We start from the raw sequence: 18,031 nt of genomic DNA, 5'->3' as shown, positions 1-18,031 counted from the left end.
GTACAATAATACAAAACATATATGATACATAATGCGTTCAAAAACTAGACACCTTTTATTTCCGGGTCTGTTTGGACCTGGTGGAATGTAAGCTAATAAAATAGTCATAACAATATTTTCAACTAAAAACATATTGTATCTAATTAGTAAATGCTCATTAATGCATAAACATTTTATAGTTATGAATGTTACCATAGTTTTACCATGCCATTAAATAACGGACCCGAACGCAACAGTTTAGTTTAAATGGTTATTATATCTCTTTACTTTTTTGTTTAAAATATTTTGAAAGTCTTACCAAAGCAAGAAGTTTCATCGTTGTACTAAAAATTATGGATTTGTTTTTTCTTTAAATTCTGTACCTTTACGAGATCAACGGACCCGAATAGCTACAATAGGAGGGTTAAATGCAATATCAATGAAAGAAAGAAAGAAAGAGCAAGATTTTCATTACTTCTACAACAAATAGCCTATTTTATAATCAAATCAAACAAACTGAATTATTTTTTTTCCTTCAAAAATCTTCAAAAAAAAACATTTATTAATCCGAAAATTAAATAAGATGGTATTGTTTTCAGATACGGAAAGCATACAAAATTTAAAATGCGATTTATGATGGCAAAACGTGCATTTATGTAACTTAGGCTATGCGATGAAAGATGAAGATGAAAGATGAAACTCAAAGGAACGCACTATATTTGCGTCGCACAATGACGTCATCTGTGTGCGCGACCCAAATCTCAAAGAAGCAAAGTTGAGTGAATTTTGAGGTTGTTGATGTAGTTATTATGAGTGCCATTCACCGGGCGCTAAAGAAACACTTCGGATTCGACAGTTTTCGCTCTCAGCAGCAGGAAGATGCCGTGAAAGCAGTGCTGAAGGGTGACAATGACACATTTACACTGGGTTATAATGGGCTAAATGGCAGGAGCTCGCTGAATGGTAGTGCGGTAGTGTTGTTGTTGTTATTGTTGTCCTGATGTGTGTGTGTGTGTGTGTGTGTGTGTGTGTGTCTCGCAGGTGACAGAGATGCGTTTGTATGTATGCCCACTGGAGCAGGCAAGTCTCTGGTCTATCAGCTCCCTGCTCTTCTGTCCAGCGGCATCACTCTGGTCATTTCTCCTCTCATCGCGCTCATACAGGTGAATCAATACTGTTGACAAAACTCATCCCATCCACACATATAAGCCATATCTGTCAGCATGGATAAGCTGCAGCCACACAATAGCCTTTGAGCAGGGAGCTGCTGGTTCATAAGCAAACTATGGTTGGCATTAGTGTTATTGGCCAGACTATGTTTGACTGTTTTGAGATAATTGGCATCCGCTGATAAACCGTGATATAAAGCAATAATTATCAGAAAAAGTCAATTCTGGCTGCATCCGAAATCACATTACTTTCCTGGTAGGTGAAAACCAGTATGTGACAAAAGAAGTACATCTGAATTCACAGTACTCATAAAAGTGGCAAAAAGATCCCGGATGATCTACTTCCGGTGAGATTCTGAAGTGTGTATTCGATTGAACTTTACTGTCCCATGAGGCCACAGGAGAGGATTTGTGAATGGCAGTGAAGCGACGCAACTGACCCTGTTAGTTCACATGCTAATGACTACATGGCGGATGCCGTACTTACAGATTACATTCATTCCACACACATTCGTACTAGAAAGTACTTTTTTAGCAGTCGAGAAGCAATTGCTTATTCAAAAGAAGTTCCTGCTCAAGAGAGTGTGTGATTTCGGACGCAGCCTCTGTCATCATCTACGCACCCTTGTGTGTTTCAAAGCCTGTATTTCTGGCCGTTGAGCTCCAAAAGGACAACAAAGCAGCATAACAGTAACCTAGTCCATATGGGAACATTATAATGACATGCTCATTGTTTACTGCAGAATTGAAATAAATTTACAGATTGGTCTAGCAGTCCCGGTTCTCAATCTCAACCAGGGGCCACTGGAAGATTAATAAATGATTAATTATAATTCTTTATATATATATATATATATATATATATATATATATATATATATATATATATATATAAGATACACACACTGCCGTTCAAATGTTTGGGATCGGTAAGATTTTTAATGCTTTTAAAAGAAGTCTCTTCTGCTCAACAAAGCTGCATTTATTTGATTTAAAAAAAAAAAACAGTACTATTGTTAACTATTATGAGAATTTAAAATAGCGGTTTCCTATTTGAATATATTTTAAAATATAGTTTACTCCTGTGATCAAAGCTGAATTTTCAGCATCATTACTCCAGTCTTCAGAGTCATATGATCCTTCAGAAATCATTCTAACATGATTCTAACACCCCCATTACCCATTAAGAGAATAGCGACAACCCTTTTAGACCATGCGCTTACATCGTTAAAATAGGGCCCGATCTCTTTTTAAGCTTGTGTTGATTCGTCATGTTTGTGCTGCTCCAGGATCAAGTGGAGCACCTGAAAGCTCTCAATGTTCCCGCACGATCCATCAACTCCAAGCTTCCCTCGGCTGAGCGCCGGCAGATCCTGGCAGATCTGGAGAGCGAGAGTCCTCGGCTCAAGCTGCTCTACATCACTCCCGAGATGGTGGCGTCTCCGTCCTTCCAGCCCTGCTTGAGCTCGCTGTGCTCGCGGGGTCTCCTGGCGTATCTGGCGGTGGATGAAGCTCACTGCGTCTCCCAGTGGGGGCATGACTTCCGACCGGACTATCTGAAGCTGGGCGACCTGCGCTCCCGTCTGGGGGACGTTCCCTGCGTAGCGCTCACAGCCACGGCGCCCAAGAGAGTGCAGGAGGACATCGAGCGCTCGCTCAAACTGCGCTCACCACTCCTCTTTACCACGCCAGTTTTCCGGAAGAACTTGAAGTATGACGTGATCTTCCGGGATCTGCTGCCCGAACCTTACGTCCACTTGCTTGCGTTTGCTAAAGAGGCGCTGGGCGGAAATACAGCTGAAAAGGTCTGTCGCTATTTATGTTTTACTCGCCCTCATGTTGTTCTCAACCAGTACGACTTCGCAGAACAATGAAGCTTCATTTCATCCATTCAATAAAAGTGGGAAAGAACTAATTCTAATATAGTGTGTCAGAGTGTGTCAAAAGTGTGTCATCAATGTCAAGGCACAAGATTCACTGATGTTTAAAGTCTTAGACATCAAACCTGGGAGGACACATTTTGACGTGCTATAATTGAATGTACGTGAACTTAAGGGAGATTTAAAATCTGAAGCGAAGGGGAAGTTCTTCCGTTAATAACAACTAGGCTATATTTCAAGTCTTGGAAGTATCTCAAGTCATGCACATTTAAATAGCTTGACTGTAACTCTACACCCTTGCCTAATTTAGTATACGCGGTTCTTTACAAATGCATATGCAAATTAGTTCCGCCTCCACTCACTCACACCAGCTCAGAGATCCACTCGTCACACGTTGATCTGATTGGTTACAAGTTTGTGACGTCAGAAACACCAGCGATTTCAAACCGTGTTTTTGAGACTGTCTTTGGTTCACTGCAGTTTTAAGGAGAAAATACTCAGCAATGGTGTCGACTTATGAATTTGCACATGGTTTGTCTTAAAGCATATTAAAAACACCACATAGACATATAAACAACATTAAACGCTTTTCTGGATCTCAACATTGTCAGTCACTTTTCATTTTCATTGCATAGAAAAGTGCAACTTTGACATTCTGTGAAACGTCTCCTTTTGGGACTAATAAAGTCATTCAGGTTTGGAACAACATGAGCGTGAGAAAATTATGAATTTCAATTTTTTGCTATTCCTTAATGTTTTATAAAGCAAGATGATATAATGTTAAAAGCAATTTATGGTTTGCAGGGATGTGGGATTGTTTACTGTCGAACCCGAGAGAGTTGTGAGGAAGTGGCTCATAGATTGACTAAATTGGGAATTTCAGCCAAGCCCTACCATGCAGGTGAGGTGATCCTGCCGTCTTTCTGTGCTTTATAGACGTTTGTGTGTAATGTTGTTGTGCATGTTTGCACAGGAAGCTCATTCTATCTCTCTCTCTATCTAGGGCTGAAGGCGGGCGATCGCACAGAGAGTCAGGCTGACTGGATGGCTGATAAAGTGCCTGTTATTGTGGCCACCATCAGTTTTGGTATGGGAGTGGACAAGGCCAATGTCAGGTGAGTTTCTCAACGTAAGTGTACACTAATGTTCAAAAGTTTGGAGTCTGTAGAATCTATTTATGTTTTTGAAAGAAGTCTCTTCTGCTCACCAAACTTTATTTGATTAGAAACACAGTAAAAACTGTAATATTGTGAAATATTATTACACTTTAATATTGCTCTTTTCTATTTCAGTATCTGTTAAAATGTAATTTATTCCTGTGATCAAAGCTGAGTTTTCAGCATCATTACTCCAGTCTTCAGTGTCACATGATCCTTCAGAAATCATTATAATATGGCGATTTGATGCTCAAGAAACGTTTATTATTATCATCAATGTTGAAAACAGTTGTGTCTTTAAAAAAGTGGGAAAATCTAACTGACCCTAAACTGTTGAACAGTAGAAATAAATAAGATGAAAAATAAAAACATACAAAATTGTGGTGTTTCAGTCGTGAACGAATCGTTCTCATTTACTTTGATTTATTCCATTTATTTGGTGCCTTTTTTATAAATCCTTTAAAAAAGTCTAGGCCATTCACTGACTAAATCAGGAAACAAATCTGCTTTATTGCTTTTCTTTCTGTGGTGCAAAGGATTATGATACCTAAATACTTTTTCTTCAGTTGGTGCTCCTCACGTGGCGTGTTTTTTTAAAATTAAACTTAAAAACATGTTATAGAAGTTTATGTTTGTGAAAAATGCACAAAAATACTATTTTCAATTTTTATATGAAATGTATTTTTCCCAAAACAAGTTTTACTCTAAAACTGCAAGAAAATTAAAGCCATAAATCTAAACAAGTTGTGTTTTGAAAAAAAAGAGCTTTCAGTCAGATTTTGTTTAGGCCGCAGTACCAAACGTCTCCACTAGATGAAATCCCATTCATTTCCAATTGCGTTATTTTTGACCGCGAGGAACACAAGTGTGACTCTTTTTTTTTTCAGGACCATTAAACCTTTTCGAATCATGTCCATGATTTTTTGTGTGTTCACGTAGCAAGTGCCAAAACCTTTACCAAGTTTTGTAACCTTCCGAGGAAGTAAACAAAAAAACTAACACGTAAAATTTTTCGAAGAGCACCAGAGGGTTGATAAATCACTAGACATTTCAGACAAGCTAATTTTCTCGCATCTGTGCTTTACTGTGTCTGTATGTTTTCAGGTTTGTCGTTCACTGGAATGTGGCGAAATCTTTGGCGAGTTACTATCAGGAGTCGGGACGAGCTGGCCGTGACGGACTGCCGTCGTCCTGCAGGATTTACTACTCTCCCAAAGACAGAGACCAGCTCGGCTTCCTCATCCGCAAAGAAATCACGCGCAAACAGGTCGGGAACAACATCCGATCTGGATGTCTTCATACTTACAGCTAGACATTCATTGTGTCTGAAATACAGAGTGTTTTGAATTCAGGAGAAGCGAGGATCACAGAAAGAGCAGGACAAGGCGCCCATTCTGGACTTCGAGGCAATGGTTGCTTTTTGTGAGCAAGAAGGGTGAGTTCAAACACAGACAACTGATATCCGGGATTGAAGGTATAATATGTGTTTAATAAAACAAAACAGTGTGTTTCAAAAACAAAACATGCATGAATATTTTGTATCACGTTATATCCATAAAATGCATTTAATTTGAATAAAAATAAAAATACACAATTTTTTATTTTTAGTTACATTTTTTTTTAGCATGTTTGATTATTTACATTTTATTTCCCCAGCATCTCAGCTCTATTTTCCTCTGTTTAGCACATGATATTAATACAACATGATAGTAGTATTAAGTCTACATGCATTTTTTAAAAAAATATCAGATACTATCTTTCAAAATGTCGGAGTCTGTAAGGTTTCTTCATGTTTTGAAAGAAGTCTCTTCTGCTCACCAAGGCTGCGTTTATTTGGTCAAGTTAAAACAGAAATACTATGGAATATTATTACAATTTAAAATAGCTGTTTTCTATGTGAATATATTGTAAAATGTGATTTAGGCCTTGTGTCCACCAAAGCCGGCTAAAAACGCTGGACGCTCTGCTGAAACCGCATAGCTGTGGGCGCTTGAGAGCGTTTTGGCAGCGGATCGTTTTTTCAGTTGACACGATTCGTTGCTATCATACAGAATATCCGCAGCACAGTTTACTTGTAATCGATTTCGCAGATAATTTGTTTCATACTAAAAATGTATTTTTCATCCATTTTGTTCGTTTAGCTCTGCTGGTTGACGTTGTTGTACAGAAAGAATGTTGTGACAGTTGGTCGGTGTGGTATTAGTCCCGCCCCTCCTCCACTGTGATTGGACAGCTGTGTAAAAAGTGACAGTGATGAGCGCAGCGTTTTACCCAAAGTTGAACATTTTTCAACTCTCGGCGACCAGTAAAAAACGCCGAACGCTCAGCGCTTGAGTGTTAAATACACGCTCAGCGCCTCGTTTCGCTCATGGCGTTTAAAAAATGTGGCGCTCCCATTGAAAACAATTGGAATTTTACGCCAGCTATGTGAAAAAACGCTTTGGTGGACACACGGCCTTATTCCTGTGAATTTTCAGCATCATTACTCCAGTGTCACATGATCCTTCGGAAACCAATGATTTGCTGCTCAAGAAACATTTATGATTATCAATGTCGAAAACAGTTGTGCTGCTTTATATTTTTGCGAAAACTATGACACAGTTTTCAGGATTCCTTGATGAATAGAAAGTTCAAAAGAACAGCATTTATATGACGGAAATCTTTTAGAAAAATGTCTTTACTGACCCTTCGTATCAATTAGATGCCCTTGCTAAATGGAAATACTTATTCTTACTGCCTCCACACTTCTGAATGGTATTGCACCTGAGATCTGCGATACACTTTCCCTCTTGTTTCTTCATCTCTGCTCTGCTACTGCAGTAGTATAAGTGACCAGCAGAGGGCAGCCGCTGGTTTCACAGTGGTTCACCGTTCATATAATGACAGAGGTTGGGAATTTAATGTTTATTTGAGACTTCCATAATTAAGGGAGACCATAATCCTCAGCCAGATGCTTGTTTCTGCATCTGAAGATTTGCTTCATGATATTTTGGCCCATTGTGGTCTGTTTGTGTCTTCTTGCTGCCCGTGTTTCAGACGGCAGAGACTTTGTTTCTGGACCCGCCAGTGCAGCAGCCGCAGCAGCCGTAAACGCATCCAGTTACGATCAGAGCGATGAATGTCACTGGAAGAAGAAGAAAACGTGGAGATTTAGTCACACGGCGTAATTAAAAGGGCTTTTCACTCTACGCTTAACCCTGGGTTATTGTCGTTCTAAACCCTGCTTTTAACTCTGAGCGTTTCACACTTGTAATGTAGAAGAGGGTTAGCACCGTTTTTCTACCCAAGGTTATGAAACCCTGCTCCGGAGCAACTTTCGGCATGTTAACCCCGCATTGCACTTGTACAGTGTGAATAGTTGCTTAGCAACCGACAACCAATAGCATGCCTCATATTCACATGCTTTGTACAGTCATGGAAACATTGCGCGCTGTATAAATGGTAAATGGACTGCATTTATATAGCACTTTAACAGACCCAATGGCCACCAAAGCGCTTTACATATTGCCGCACATTCACCCATTCACGCACTCATTCACACACCGACGGCGGTGTCAGCCATGCAAGGCGCCATCCAGCTCGTCGGGAGCAGCTGGGGTTAGGTGTCTTGCTCATGGACACCTCGACACTTGGTCAGGTGGAACCGGGGATCGAACCACCAACCTTTTGGTTTGTAGACAACCTACGTGAACCACTGAGCCACTGCCGCCCCATAAACAGTAGCTTCAGTGTTTGAGGGGAAAAATGTCAAATGGTGGTAGAAAACGTGACAATTGGAGTAAAGAGACTGTTTCGTTCTTCCCTTCATCTGAAAGGTCCATTCAGTATAAAGCTGATAGTTGGCTACGGCAATATAAAATATGAGTATGTCCAATGATTGTGCCTTTATGTAAACTGGTCACGTGCTGCGTTCGTCCAATCAGTTACACTGATGCCGCAAATATGCAAATGAGGACGTTCACCCATGGTTAAGGAAAGGATTAAGTGTTAACCTTGATTAAATTCTGAACAATGTGAATCAAGAAAACCCAGGATTCAGTTTACTCTGGGTTTAAAATGACCCAGGGTTAACTAGTTCAAGAGTGAAAAGCCCTGAACTGTTTTCTCAAACTAACTTAAAAATGGAATGAAACAGAAGCTGTGACGGTCTTTTCTTCTCTGTTGTGACGTATATCAGCGTGAAACGGCTTCTGGAACAAGAACAGATGTAGGGCGGGGCTTGATTTTGTCTGTGGGGATTTGATTGGATGGTTGTGGTTTGCTATTGGTGGATCGAATGTGAGTGACAGGTTGCCCCGCCCTCTCGCCAGTGAACGCATCATCAGAGAAGAGATGAGCTGCAAGAGGAGGGGGAGTTATTTTGATTGAAGATTACAAGGGCACATACATTTAAAAATATTATGTGCCACTGATAAATAAGGAATAATTGACGACAGGCCATTGAATTATTAGAAAAATAATGCACACCCGAGGTGGTAATGCGGTCACGACGCGAAGCGGAGTTATTATCCTAAAGGATAATCCACGGCTAGCTGTGTGTTTAACTATTTTAATGCACAACATGGAAGCAAATGTAAAGCGTTTAATGCACAGCTAGCCGTGGATGAGTTTCAAAAGCTACAAAATCAGCGATGTTAAGGGGAAAGCAGAGCGATCGCCGATCTTTGTGTGTAAGTGATGTGTGTGTGTGTGTGCGCTTCAATGAAAACAGCACATTAATATAGAACCGGGATTAAACTGACCGGATCTACCTGTGCATTAAACTGTTTTAATGCACACCTTCCAGCCAATCAGAATTGAGTAATCAGACAGACCATGGTACTTTATAATAAATACTGCAATATTCCATAAAAGATTTCATGGTGACTTTAACCTTTTTGTCAGTCTTTGGTAGGAAAGCTTTTAAAGAATCATTGTATAGTAAAATTAAGTGCTATCCTATGAAACTGTAACTTTGAGAACTTGTTTTTGCATTTATGCAAACCAAGCTTCAGAACGACTCCCTAACTTTAACAACTACAGTCCCACAATTAGAGTCAGCTAGTTAGAGTTTAAGTGCAGTGCGCTCACTAAAATAGCAGGATAAATATGGATGTGCAGCCTTTAATCACAGTAAGAGCCTGTTATAGCCTCTCCGCCTCGTGTTCAGATAAACGCGGCCTCGGTCCAGAGACGTAATGACAGCCCAGTGTAGGAAGGAGGTTGAGCTTACAGAAGAACAGCAGGATGATGAGGAACGCCGTCTGTGTGAGCGGGTGCTCCTGGGGAAGAGCCTGCAGTTTGGTCCAGATGCTCTGGAGGATTCCCATCACGTCCTCTGAAGCGCCCATTCTGACCTAAACACAAGCACAAACTCGAGTTTGTCTTCACAGTCACAAGACTGACTCGATCCGTTGGACACTGTCAAAAATGATTGCGATCTTAACTGTACAAATGTGACTGTAAAGATCTGCCGTTGGTTAAAGGCAATGGTTAATTCCCCTAATGGAAAAAACTGTAATGGATCCAACCTTACACTTCATGTAATAGTACAGTTAAATATACTGTTTTTGTAAATATAAATAGACAAATCACCTTATTTACAGTGGAAAGCTGTTATGTGTGGTCTTGCCAATTCAGCTGAAAGTGCTGCTGTTGCTGTTGTTATTTTTTAAATAACAACAGTTTTAAACTGTAAGGCTGTTCTGTAAAGTTATATACATTTTTATTGTATTTTTTTAAATAATCATTCATGGAAACCTCAGCTACCAGTTTTTTTTTACAGTGTACAATATAAAAGTCAAAAAAGACCCTTCAGACAGGTAAACTCAATATATAATTATGTTGATAGTTATATGGTTATACGATCTGAAATCAAATAGCACATATTTGATCCGTGTCAGGGTGCCGGGCCTCAAAATGACAAAACTAGCTTTAAAATAAGCTTTAAAAGGTAAATATTAAGACATTTCTCATTTAAATTCCCCTCCCCCTTAAAAAGTTTTTTTTTCTTTTTTTGAAGAACCAGTATTCCCATGGTCTTGGAAAACCTGGAAATACTGTATGAGGAAGCCTGATTTTAAAAGTGATATCTCTAAACTTGTAAACTAATTTTAAGGTGCCATGGGCATTTTTATAACAAATATTTGAGTTTTTCCTTATTATGCCAAGCATTAAAATATTTTATCAAAGTGGGTAAAAATATTTTTAAAAAACCATAATGTAAAATCTCGGGTTAAAAGAGTGGCCTCCCTGAAGAACATTCAGCTATTAAAACTTGTGAAATCATGAAATAAAATTATTTTATTTGTGTTATGACTATTTTAGGGAATGTTTGCACTGCAACAATGTACTAAAAAAGGAAACATTTTTCCTTACTGTTTTTTAGCATGCAGGCGACAGCATTGTCAAAATGATCCCCGTTCACACGGATCCACGAAAAACGAGTAAAACCGCTGTATTTTTCATGCCAGGCCAGTAGATGGCGATGTCACTTTGTGAAGAAACACTACTCTCATATAAAATGAACACGCGATATATATGCGCATGACATCCCCGTTTTCACAGATACACGTTTTAGTAGTTTACACAGAGACGATAAGAGTGTCGTTTTCAAATTTTCAAAAGTTTGCGTTTTCAGGCCCCAAAACTCGAACGGCCACAAAACGGATTACAAGTTTTCTGTTTTTAGTTGAAAGTGGTGTCGTGTAAACGGTCCTTGTTTAATTTACAGATTAGATTAGATTAAAATACGTTTTTTGAGTAAGTACAATTATTCCTGTGGACGTTTGGAGTCAAAAAGACTCAAATAGATGGCAGTAGTTCAGAGCCGAGGCCTTGCAGAATGTTTCCTGTGGTTTTGCTGAAGAATGTGATGAAACCAGAAAAAAGCAGAACCTGCTAGTTGAGCTTGTCATTAATTTCTGCTGCGTCGCGGGTGTGTTTCCACGTGAGAGACGCTGTTGGGTGTGCCATCACTGTATAAACTCTGCTGGTGAAAGAATCATTCCTTACTGTTATCCCTCCTTTCAACACTGTTTCCTCGGTTAAATTGAGTTCAGATTGTCCTGTGTTGAATGTGATGACGGTCTGATGTCATCAGGACACTGATGTTATTCTGTTCTAATTCTATTCCTTCTAGATATTCAGTCCTTCCAGAAAAATGCGGATTTATTTTGTGATTGTTGCGGGGAAAAATCCTTGATTATGCGGCACGTTTTCTTAAAAAATGCGATGGAATATGCAGGATATTTATGCAATTTTATGCGTTGAAATTGCGGGAACTTGCAAAAACTGTAGTTTGATGAAAAAGAGAGAAAAAAGTGATTCCCCTCACACCCTGTTCTCACTAGGCTACTAACTTAATGTAAAGAGTCATTTCTTATTACTTCCAATGATAAGCAAGGATACTACATCACAGAAAGTGCTGGGAGTATTTAAGTTCTCATCTTGTTTTATTTCAGACCTTAATAAACACATGGCTCAAACTTAACAAAAAAAATAAATGTGTGCTTCCTGTTTTACAGCTTTTCGATGATGTTCAAGTCGCGTAATTACTTCACTTCATAACGTTTCCATGGCAACAGGGGGAAATGGCTGCTCTTGTGTGACGTAAACGCAACATTTTTCAACTTTCTGCTGAGATATTTGTGACTTTTTTGCAACGAAAATGCGGGGATTATGAAATCATGCAAGCCCCGCATATTTTGCGCGGAAATCTGAAATTTATGCGGCAAAAGTGCGGCGTATTTGAAAAAATGCGGCCCCCGCATAAATATGCGGACTTTGGCTGATTATGCATTGAATTATGCGATAGCATCATCGTGTTTTTCTGGAGGGACTGGATATATACCTAATTCTATACAACATCACAGTCTGAGAATTGGTTTTAATTGAGTTACTAAAGTTAAAAATGGAGTTTAAAAAACAAAACAAATTGGCTCATATATAAAACAAACATTCACCCCCCTAAAGTAAAATTTTGTACCTTACTAGTGAATTAAAAACAGCAATATTGAATAATTGTGTTAAAGTAAGTGCCTAGTCGAGAGTATGCGATTTTGGACGCAGCCATTGTCGCTTTTTCTATGCCAGTAAAGTGTTATATATGTATTCTTGCAAACTGTGGATCTTAAGAAAAGTTTGTAAACAGCAATTCACCATCTCATAACCTATTCATTCTCATAAAAGACAATTGCGCAACCAAATATATGCATATAAAGATGCAGAAACGCAAAACACATTTTATAAATACTTCTATAATTAACGGTTTAGCACATTTCTGGATGGTTGTACCTTAAAAGTCTTACATGCAGTTTTATCAAATTTACGGCCATACGAAGTCTTGAATATGTCAAGTGGAATACAAACAGTCTTAATTATTTAATTTTCAGGACATAAAACAGCAGTCGCGATATGTATTAATATTATTAAATTATTTTTATCTTGCCTCTGCAATGTGTAATAACGTAGTGTTTATGTGCTGTGTTGCATTCATTAGCAACCGCTATATTTCTGCAGTTCCTGAAACGCCACCTACTGGCATACAAGTGAATTCACATTTTTTCCCAATGCGAAAAACGACAAATGTTTTTACACAGGTTACATGTAGTGTTGTTGTGTTTAAATGTTAACCGCTGAATCGATTAGCCGGTGGCTGATAACCAGACTAACCATGTTTATGCGCAGTTTTTTTTCTTCATAATAAAATGTCATTTTTGGCACATTGTGTATTGTGTATGCGCAATTATGCTTCTTGAGTCAAGCATTTACGCAAGGTATATGTTGATTGGTTGGACTGAAAACTCACATCTGATTGGCTAAAGAGAGTGTCCGTTTAATAAAATGCCAATTTGTTAATCGGTGGAAAAGTCTCACACAAATTCATATTGATTCAACAATCAGTTCGTACATGTCGAAACATCAGAAATGTGCAAAAACCTTCAATCTAATATTGTGAATTATGTTTTTGTGAGTTTTAATTTGGTTGTTCGTTTGCAAATCATCTTTTGTGAATATTAGAGTATGAGTTTGTGAATTAGCTTCTGCAATTGTGAATCATATTCTGTAATGCGTTAAATTTGACTTCATTTTATACAACAAAATTGGACAATTGCAAGACCTTCACTTGTCTTCATCATTTCTGCTCAATGCCTTGGAATCAGATGGTGATATTTTAGTCGTTTCCCTTTGAGTTCATGAGAATTTTAATTATTAATTAATATTTCACAAGCACAACGTGTCACAGTATATTTTGACAATATATAAAGTGCAATAATTTTAAGGTTATAAACTAGCATTCATCGTTTTAGGAAACTACTGTTCAACGAAAAAGGATTTTTATTTATATGCTCCTATATAACAATGGATAGTTATATAACAGCAATATTTTGGCAACACTTTACAATAAGGCTCCATTTGTTGACATTAGTAAACTACATTAACCAACTAACAATGAGAAATACCTCTAAAGCATTTGGTAAACGTAATGTTAATTTCAAGATTTCCTAATACATCGTTTAAATCAAAAGTTGCATCTTTTCATATTATATAATGGACCTGAGCTAACATGAACAAACAATGACCAGCTGCATTTTTATTAACTATATTACTAACTATTAAGACAAGTTAGTAGAATTGTTGGAAGTGAATCGGTCTTTGTTCCCGCAAATTGTGAGTCAAGAGGCGGATGGAGGAATAGTCGAATTCTTCAGAAAGTGCATGTGATGATGACTAAATAAAAAGTGCATTAAAAACACATTATTCGCAATGTTGATAACTTTTATATTTCTAGCAGAAATAGTGGTTATATTGGATATATAGCCCAGCTTTACTTCTAATAATCCCACTTTGTATATTTTACCAAATAAAACTCAACGTGGGGTTTGTGTGTCCAAATACTGTTGCTGGACGCTGTGCAGACTCATGTTCCCCTTCATTTCTTCTTGTAAATGTCTCGCATGTTTTTGGAAGTTGATGCACAAACTAAGTCCAAGTTTTTATTGCAATGCTCAGTCACTCCAAACACACACACACACACACACACACACACACACACACACAGATCTTGCTCTGCTCTCACCTTTGATCCAGTTTGTAGTTCACGTCCCCTGTATCTCTCCTTGTTTCTGAACTTGGTCCGTTAGCGCGCTCTGTCCCGTCATACAGTTGTTGAGAGCTGCTAAGTGTCTCTCAGATGTGTTTGCCCTGCAGTCTTTGAGTTTTCCAGTATAACGAGTCTTTTGGGCTGGGCTGTGTAGCGTTCTCTCTCTCTCTCTCTCTCTCTGTTTACCACATCCATCGCCACCCCCTTTTTGTCTGGCCCCGTCTTTTCTCCTCCCCTCAAATCACTGTGGAAACTGTTTTTCCTCCTTTGGTCAAACAAAGTCTGGAAGTGCTTTTGAAAGTGCGGGTGTGTGTGCGCGCATGCTCTGAATTTAGGGAAACAAATGACCTAAAAAGTAGGACATTTGTTTTTCAATATCACTCATCAATAGATCTTATATAATATGTTGTTAACCCTCTGGTGCTCCTCTTGTGGAGGTAAAAAACAACAACATATTTTTGTTATTTGTTGAGGGAAATTTATGTACTATTTTTACTTTGATAATGTTTATTTAATATTTTTTTCTGGTACTAGATTTTAATGCCTTGGAGCACAGAGTTTGGTCTCTTTTTAAAGACGGCACGTGGCAGATTATTGCTAAAGTGAAAAAAGTGGATTGCTATGAAAACATTTTACATTTTTTTTTTATATATATATTTTTTATTTTATTTTTTTAATCATGTTTTAGTCTTAAATTGTGAGAATCAAAGCCATAAATCTAAGCAAGTTGTGTTCCAAATATGTGCTTGATATCTCAAAAAAAGAGCTTTCAGTCAGATTTTGTTTGGCCGCAGTACTAAACGTTTCCACTAGATGAAATTCGTCTCTTATTAATTTTCCAATGCATCATTTTTGACCGCGAGGATCATAAGTGTGAACACAAACTTTTGTTTCATACCACACAATGAAGTAAAAAAAAACAACGTGAAAATATTTTGTCAAAAAATGACTTAACCGCACTATTTAAAGTCATGTCTCACCACACAGTCAGAAATAAAAAATAAATTTAATATTTAATAATAATAATTAATAATTATATAAAAATATGTTGTCCATACATATGTTTTAGGACCATCCTTTTTTTACAATTAATAGTTATTTGTATTGTATTTTAATTATTATTTATTTATCTTTTTTCTTTTTGAAATCAGCATGAATTTAAGACAGAATAATTTACGAATGAAATATGTCCTAGTTATATTATTAGATTTATATATTTTATTTTCTTGAGAATTGGTTGTTGTGCTTTATCGTCATGAAAATACGTATACAATGCAAATAAATGAATAAAAAATAGGCTTCATTTTCCAGTAACACTTTATTTTCCAGTGTCCCTATTCCACATCTTACATATACTATAGTAATAACTGTAAATTATGCTTACAAGCAACTAACTCTAAGAACTAGAACTAAATCCTAACCCAAATTATATAGTACATACTTGTAATTAATATTACTCAGTACTTGTTTGTATAATTACCCTGCGACAGTGTCATTGTAAAATGCAGTGTATCCCATTTTCCTTATGGAAAAACACAATCTATTGGATTTTGGGATAAAACATGACCCAGATATGCTCACTTTATTCATAGTTAGTTTATTTGCTCTCTCTGTCAGACAGCTGGGAAACTTTCACACCTTACAAGTGTGAAACAATGTGATGTTTTAAAGCAACACACTTATAAAAATAAAAAAAAGAAGTGTCGCGAGTGCTTGGAACATGTCATAAATTGAATGAGTCCTCATCCGTTTTTCTGCATTTCTCTGCATATTTTTTTTTTTACATAAGTTGCATATGCTTTCAGACATAGTGTCTACATTGAGAAAGGAGGAAAGCATTGCTCTGTGTGTCACTAATGGGAAAAGCGTGGTCAGTGTGAGTCGCAGTGAACACCCACAAACACACAGTTATGGGCGGCAGTGGTCTGTGTGTGACAGACCATGTAAATGTGTTTTTTTGGGGGGGGGGGGGGGGACTCTATTTCAGACTCTGAAACCTGAAACCCTGACCTCAGAGAAGTGGGATGTGCAACTGTTTATTTTAGAGTTCACACTTTATGTGTAAGTGTGTGTGTGTGCAGCCGTTACACTTGCAGAAAACTTGCAACGGGTAGTTCACCAAAAATGTAAACATTCTCAAACAGAGGTTAACATTTACTCTCCCATGTGACCTTCTTTCGGACGTTGAACACTAAAGGAGACTGTTTCCCGTACGTACAGTGAAATCATACAGTAGCTATATGTTTCCATCCACTTATTTTGATACATATTTTGGGATATCTCATAAAAAAAGAAAAAGTCAAAGTCAATCATTCTTTAAAGATGACGCAGTATGTTTGGACAGAGACAGAGTTATTTATTAAACTCATAAAAGACAAACGTATTACAGGAATCCTGGATTCTACACAAAGAAATGCCACATTTAATCAAGAGTTTGAAGCAGATATGAGGGAGAAACACCTCATATGTGCCGCTCACAAGTATAAGGGGCTTTCCTTGCCATTAATGCTTGGATAAACAAACCCTGACATTTACATAAACCCGGGTCCATGTTGAGAAGAGGAAGAGTTGTTGTAGTCGAGCACATTTGTGATTCTGCTCAAGCTGTCGCATCCGTCTTTGCACATGCAATACAGTACGTGACACAAATGCAATAGCGTGACACTCTGTAGGCATCTTACATCTTACACTCGAGCGATTTTATAGATTATCATGGCAGAATGTGCTAATTGAAGATAGTAATCTTCACATCAGCAATATAGATTCATCAACTAACCATTCAGAAATGTCTTTTTGAATTCTATGTGTTGTCACTTCTTCTTGAGTCTCTCCATCATTGTCAGACTCCGGGTTTAAACATAAAAGGCAGAACAGTTTCTGACATTTTAGTGTGTGTCTGCATGAGGTAATCGGAGCTGCTAACACACACGCGCACACACACACACACACACACACACACACACACAAGCTCTTGAAGCTCCGCCCTCTGTGCCGGGAGCAAGAGCTCATTTGCATTTAAAGGGACCGACACATAACGACACGTTTTTACTCACCCTCAAAAAGGGACAATTTTAACATGCTGTAAAAAATAATCTGTGAGGTATTTTAAGCGAAAACTTCACGTACACACTCTGGGAACATCAGAGACTTATTTTACATCTTGTGAAAAGAGGCATTATACCACCCCTTTAAACGAATGCGTTCCCAAACAGCAGCATCAACATGTAAACCTAGCTAATGACCAGCAGGGGTGTTTTGTCTAAAGGCTCTGATGCACCAAACCGATGGTTGGGCAACGTCGTTGAGCACAGGCCACCCCAATTTTGCGGCGTGACTCTATTTTTTGCTAGTCAGACTGATTTAGCATGTCGAACAGTTGACAGTTGCCTGTAGTCCTTTTGGTGTGTCACAGCCTTTAGGAGGCAAGAGAAATATGGAGAGAAAACGAAAACAAACAAATATTTAATAAGATATAACAGCACTGGTTTTTCTAAAGTAATACTGAACTGAACACTTTCAGTCGGTCAGAAGGAGCCTGTTGACTTTTAATGGTGCTCAAAGTTTGTTGAAATAAAAATTCTGCTCAGACTTTCAAAGGTCCCATTAATGAAATGTTGACAAATCTTTTTGAGAAAAAAAAGGTCTATTAAAGGTCTGTAGTGTAGTGATGCATGAAGCACTACTCACACAGAAGTCACTTTCAAACCAAGCAACTTTCTGTTGGTCATCACAGTGTATTGTCCACATGACCAACCTCAATAC

At 38.0% G+C, this 18,031-nt stretch overlaps 2 protein-coding genes across 4 annotated transcripts in view; one reads left to right on the top strand and one right to left on the bottom strand.

Annotated features, from left to right (window-relative positions):
• The first annotated feature begins 700 nt into the window (after positions 1-700).
• Positions 701-18,031, top strand: part of recql5 (RecQ helicase-like 5) — a 32,811-nt gene continuing 15,480 nt past the window's right edge. For all 3 annotated transcript variants that reach the window (XR_013196714.1, XM_077211610.1, XM_077211609.1), the window contains exons 1-7: positions 701-882; positions 1,021-1,142; positions 2,438-2,953; positions 3,833-3,929; positions 4,032-4,143; positions 5,290-5,452; positions 5,538-5,620. Coding sequence is in view for 2 of the 3 variants with exons in the window: in XM_077211610.1 (XP_077067725.1) it covers positions 789-882; positions 1,021-1,142; positions 2,438-2,953; positions 3,833-3,929; positions 4,032-4,143; positions 5,290-5,452; positions 5,538-5,620 (1,187 nt within the window). In the remaining variant the exon portion in view is untranslated. The remainder of the gene's footprint in view (positions 883-1,020; positions 1,143-2,437; positions 2,954-3,832; positions 3,930-4,031; positions 4,144-5,289; positions 5,453-5,537; positions 5,621-18,031) is intronic.
• smim5 (small integral membrane protein 5) lies at positions 5,654-14,478 on the bottom strand. The gene is made up of 3 exons (XM_077211628.1): positions 14,246-14,478; positions 9,398-9,521; positions 5,654-7,309 (listed from the first exon to the last, which is right to left on the bottom strand). Exons 2-3 carry the CDS (start codon positions 9,513-9,515, stop codon positions 7,218-7,220), a joined length of 210 nt encoding a protein of 69 aa, XP_077067743.1. The 5' UTR covers positions 9,516-9,521; positions 14,246-14,478; the 3' UTR covers positions 5,654-7,217.

This window comes from Siphateles boraxobius, unplaced genomic scaffold, assembly GCF_051911475.1.
Source record: "Siphateles boraxobius isolate OS27281-9 unplaced genomic scaffold, OSU_SipBor_1 66, whole genome shotgun sequence".
Taxonomy (NCBI): Eukaryota; Metazoa; Chordata; class Actinopteri; order Cypriniformes; family Leuciscidae; genus Siphateles; species Siphateles boraxobius.
The sequence above is the reverse complement of the archived record's forward strand: the minus strand, read 5'-3'. Positions and strand labels throughout refer to the sequence as shown.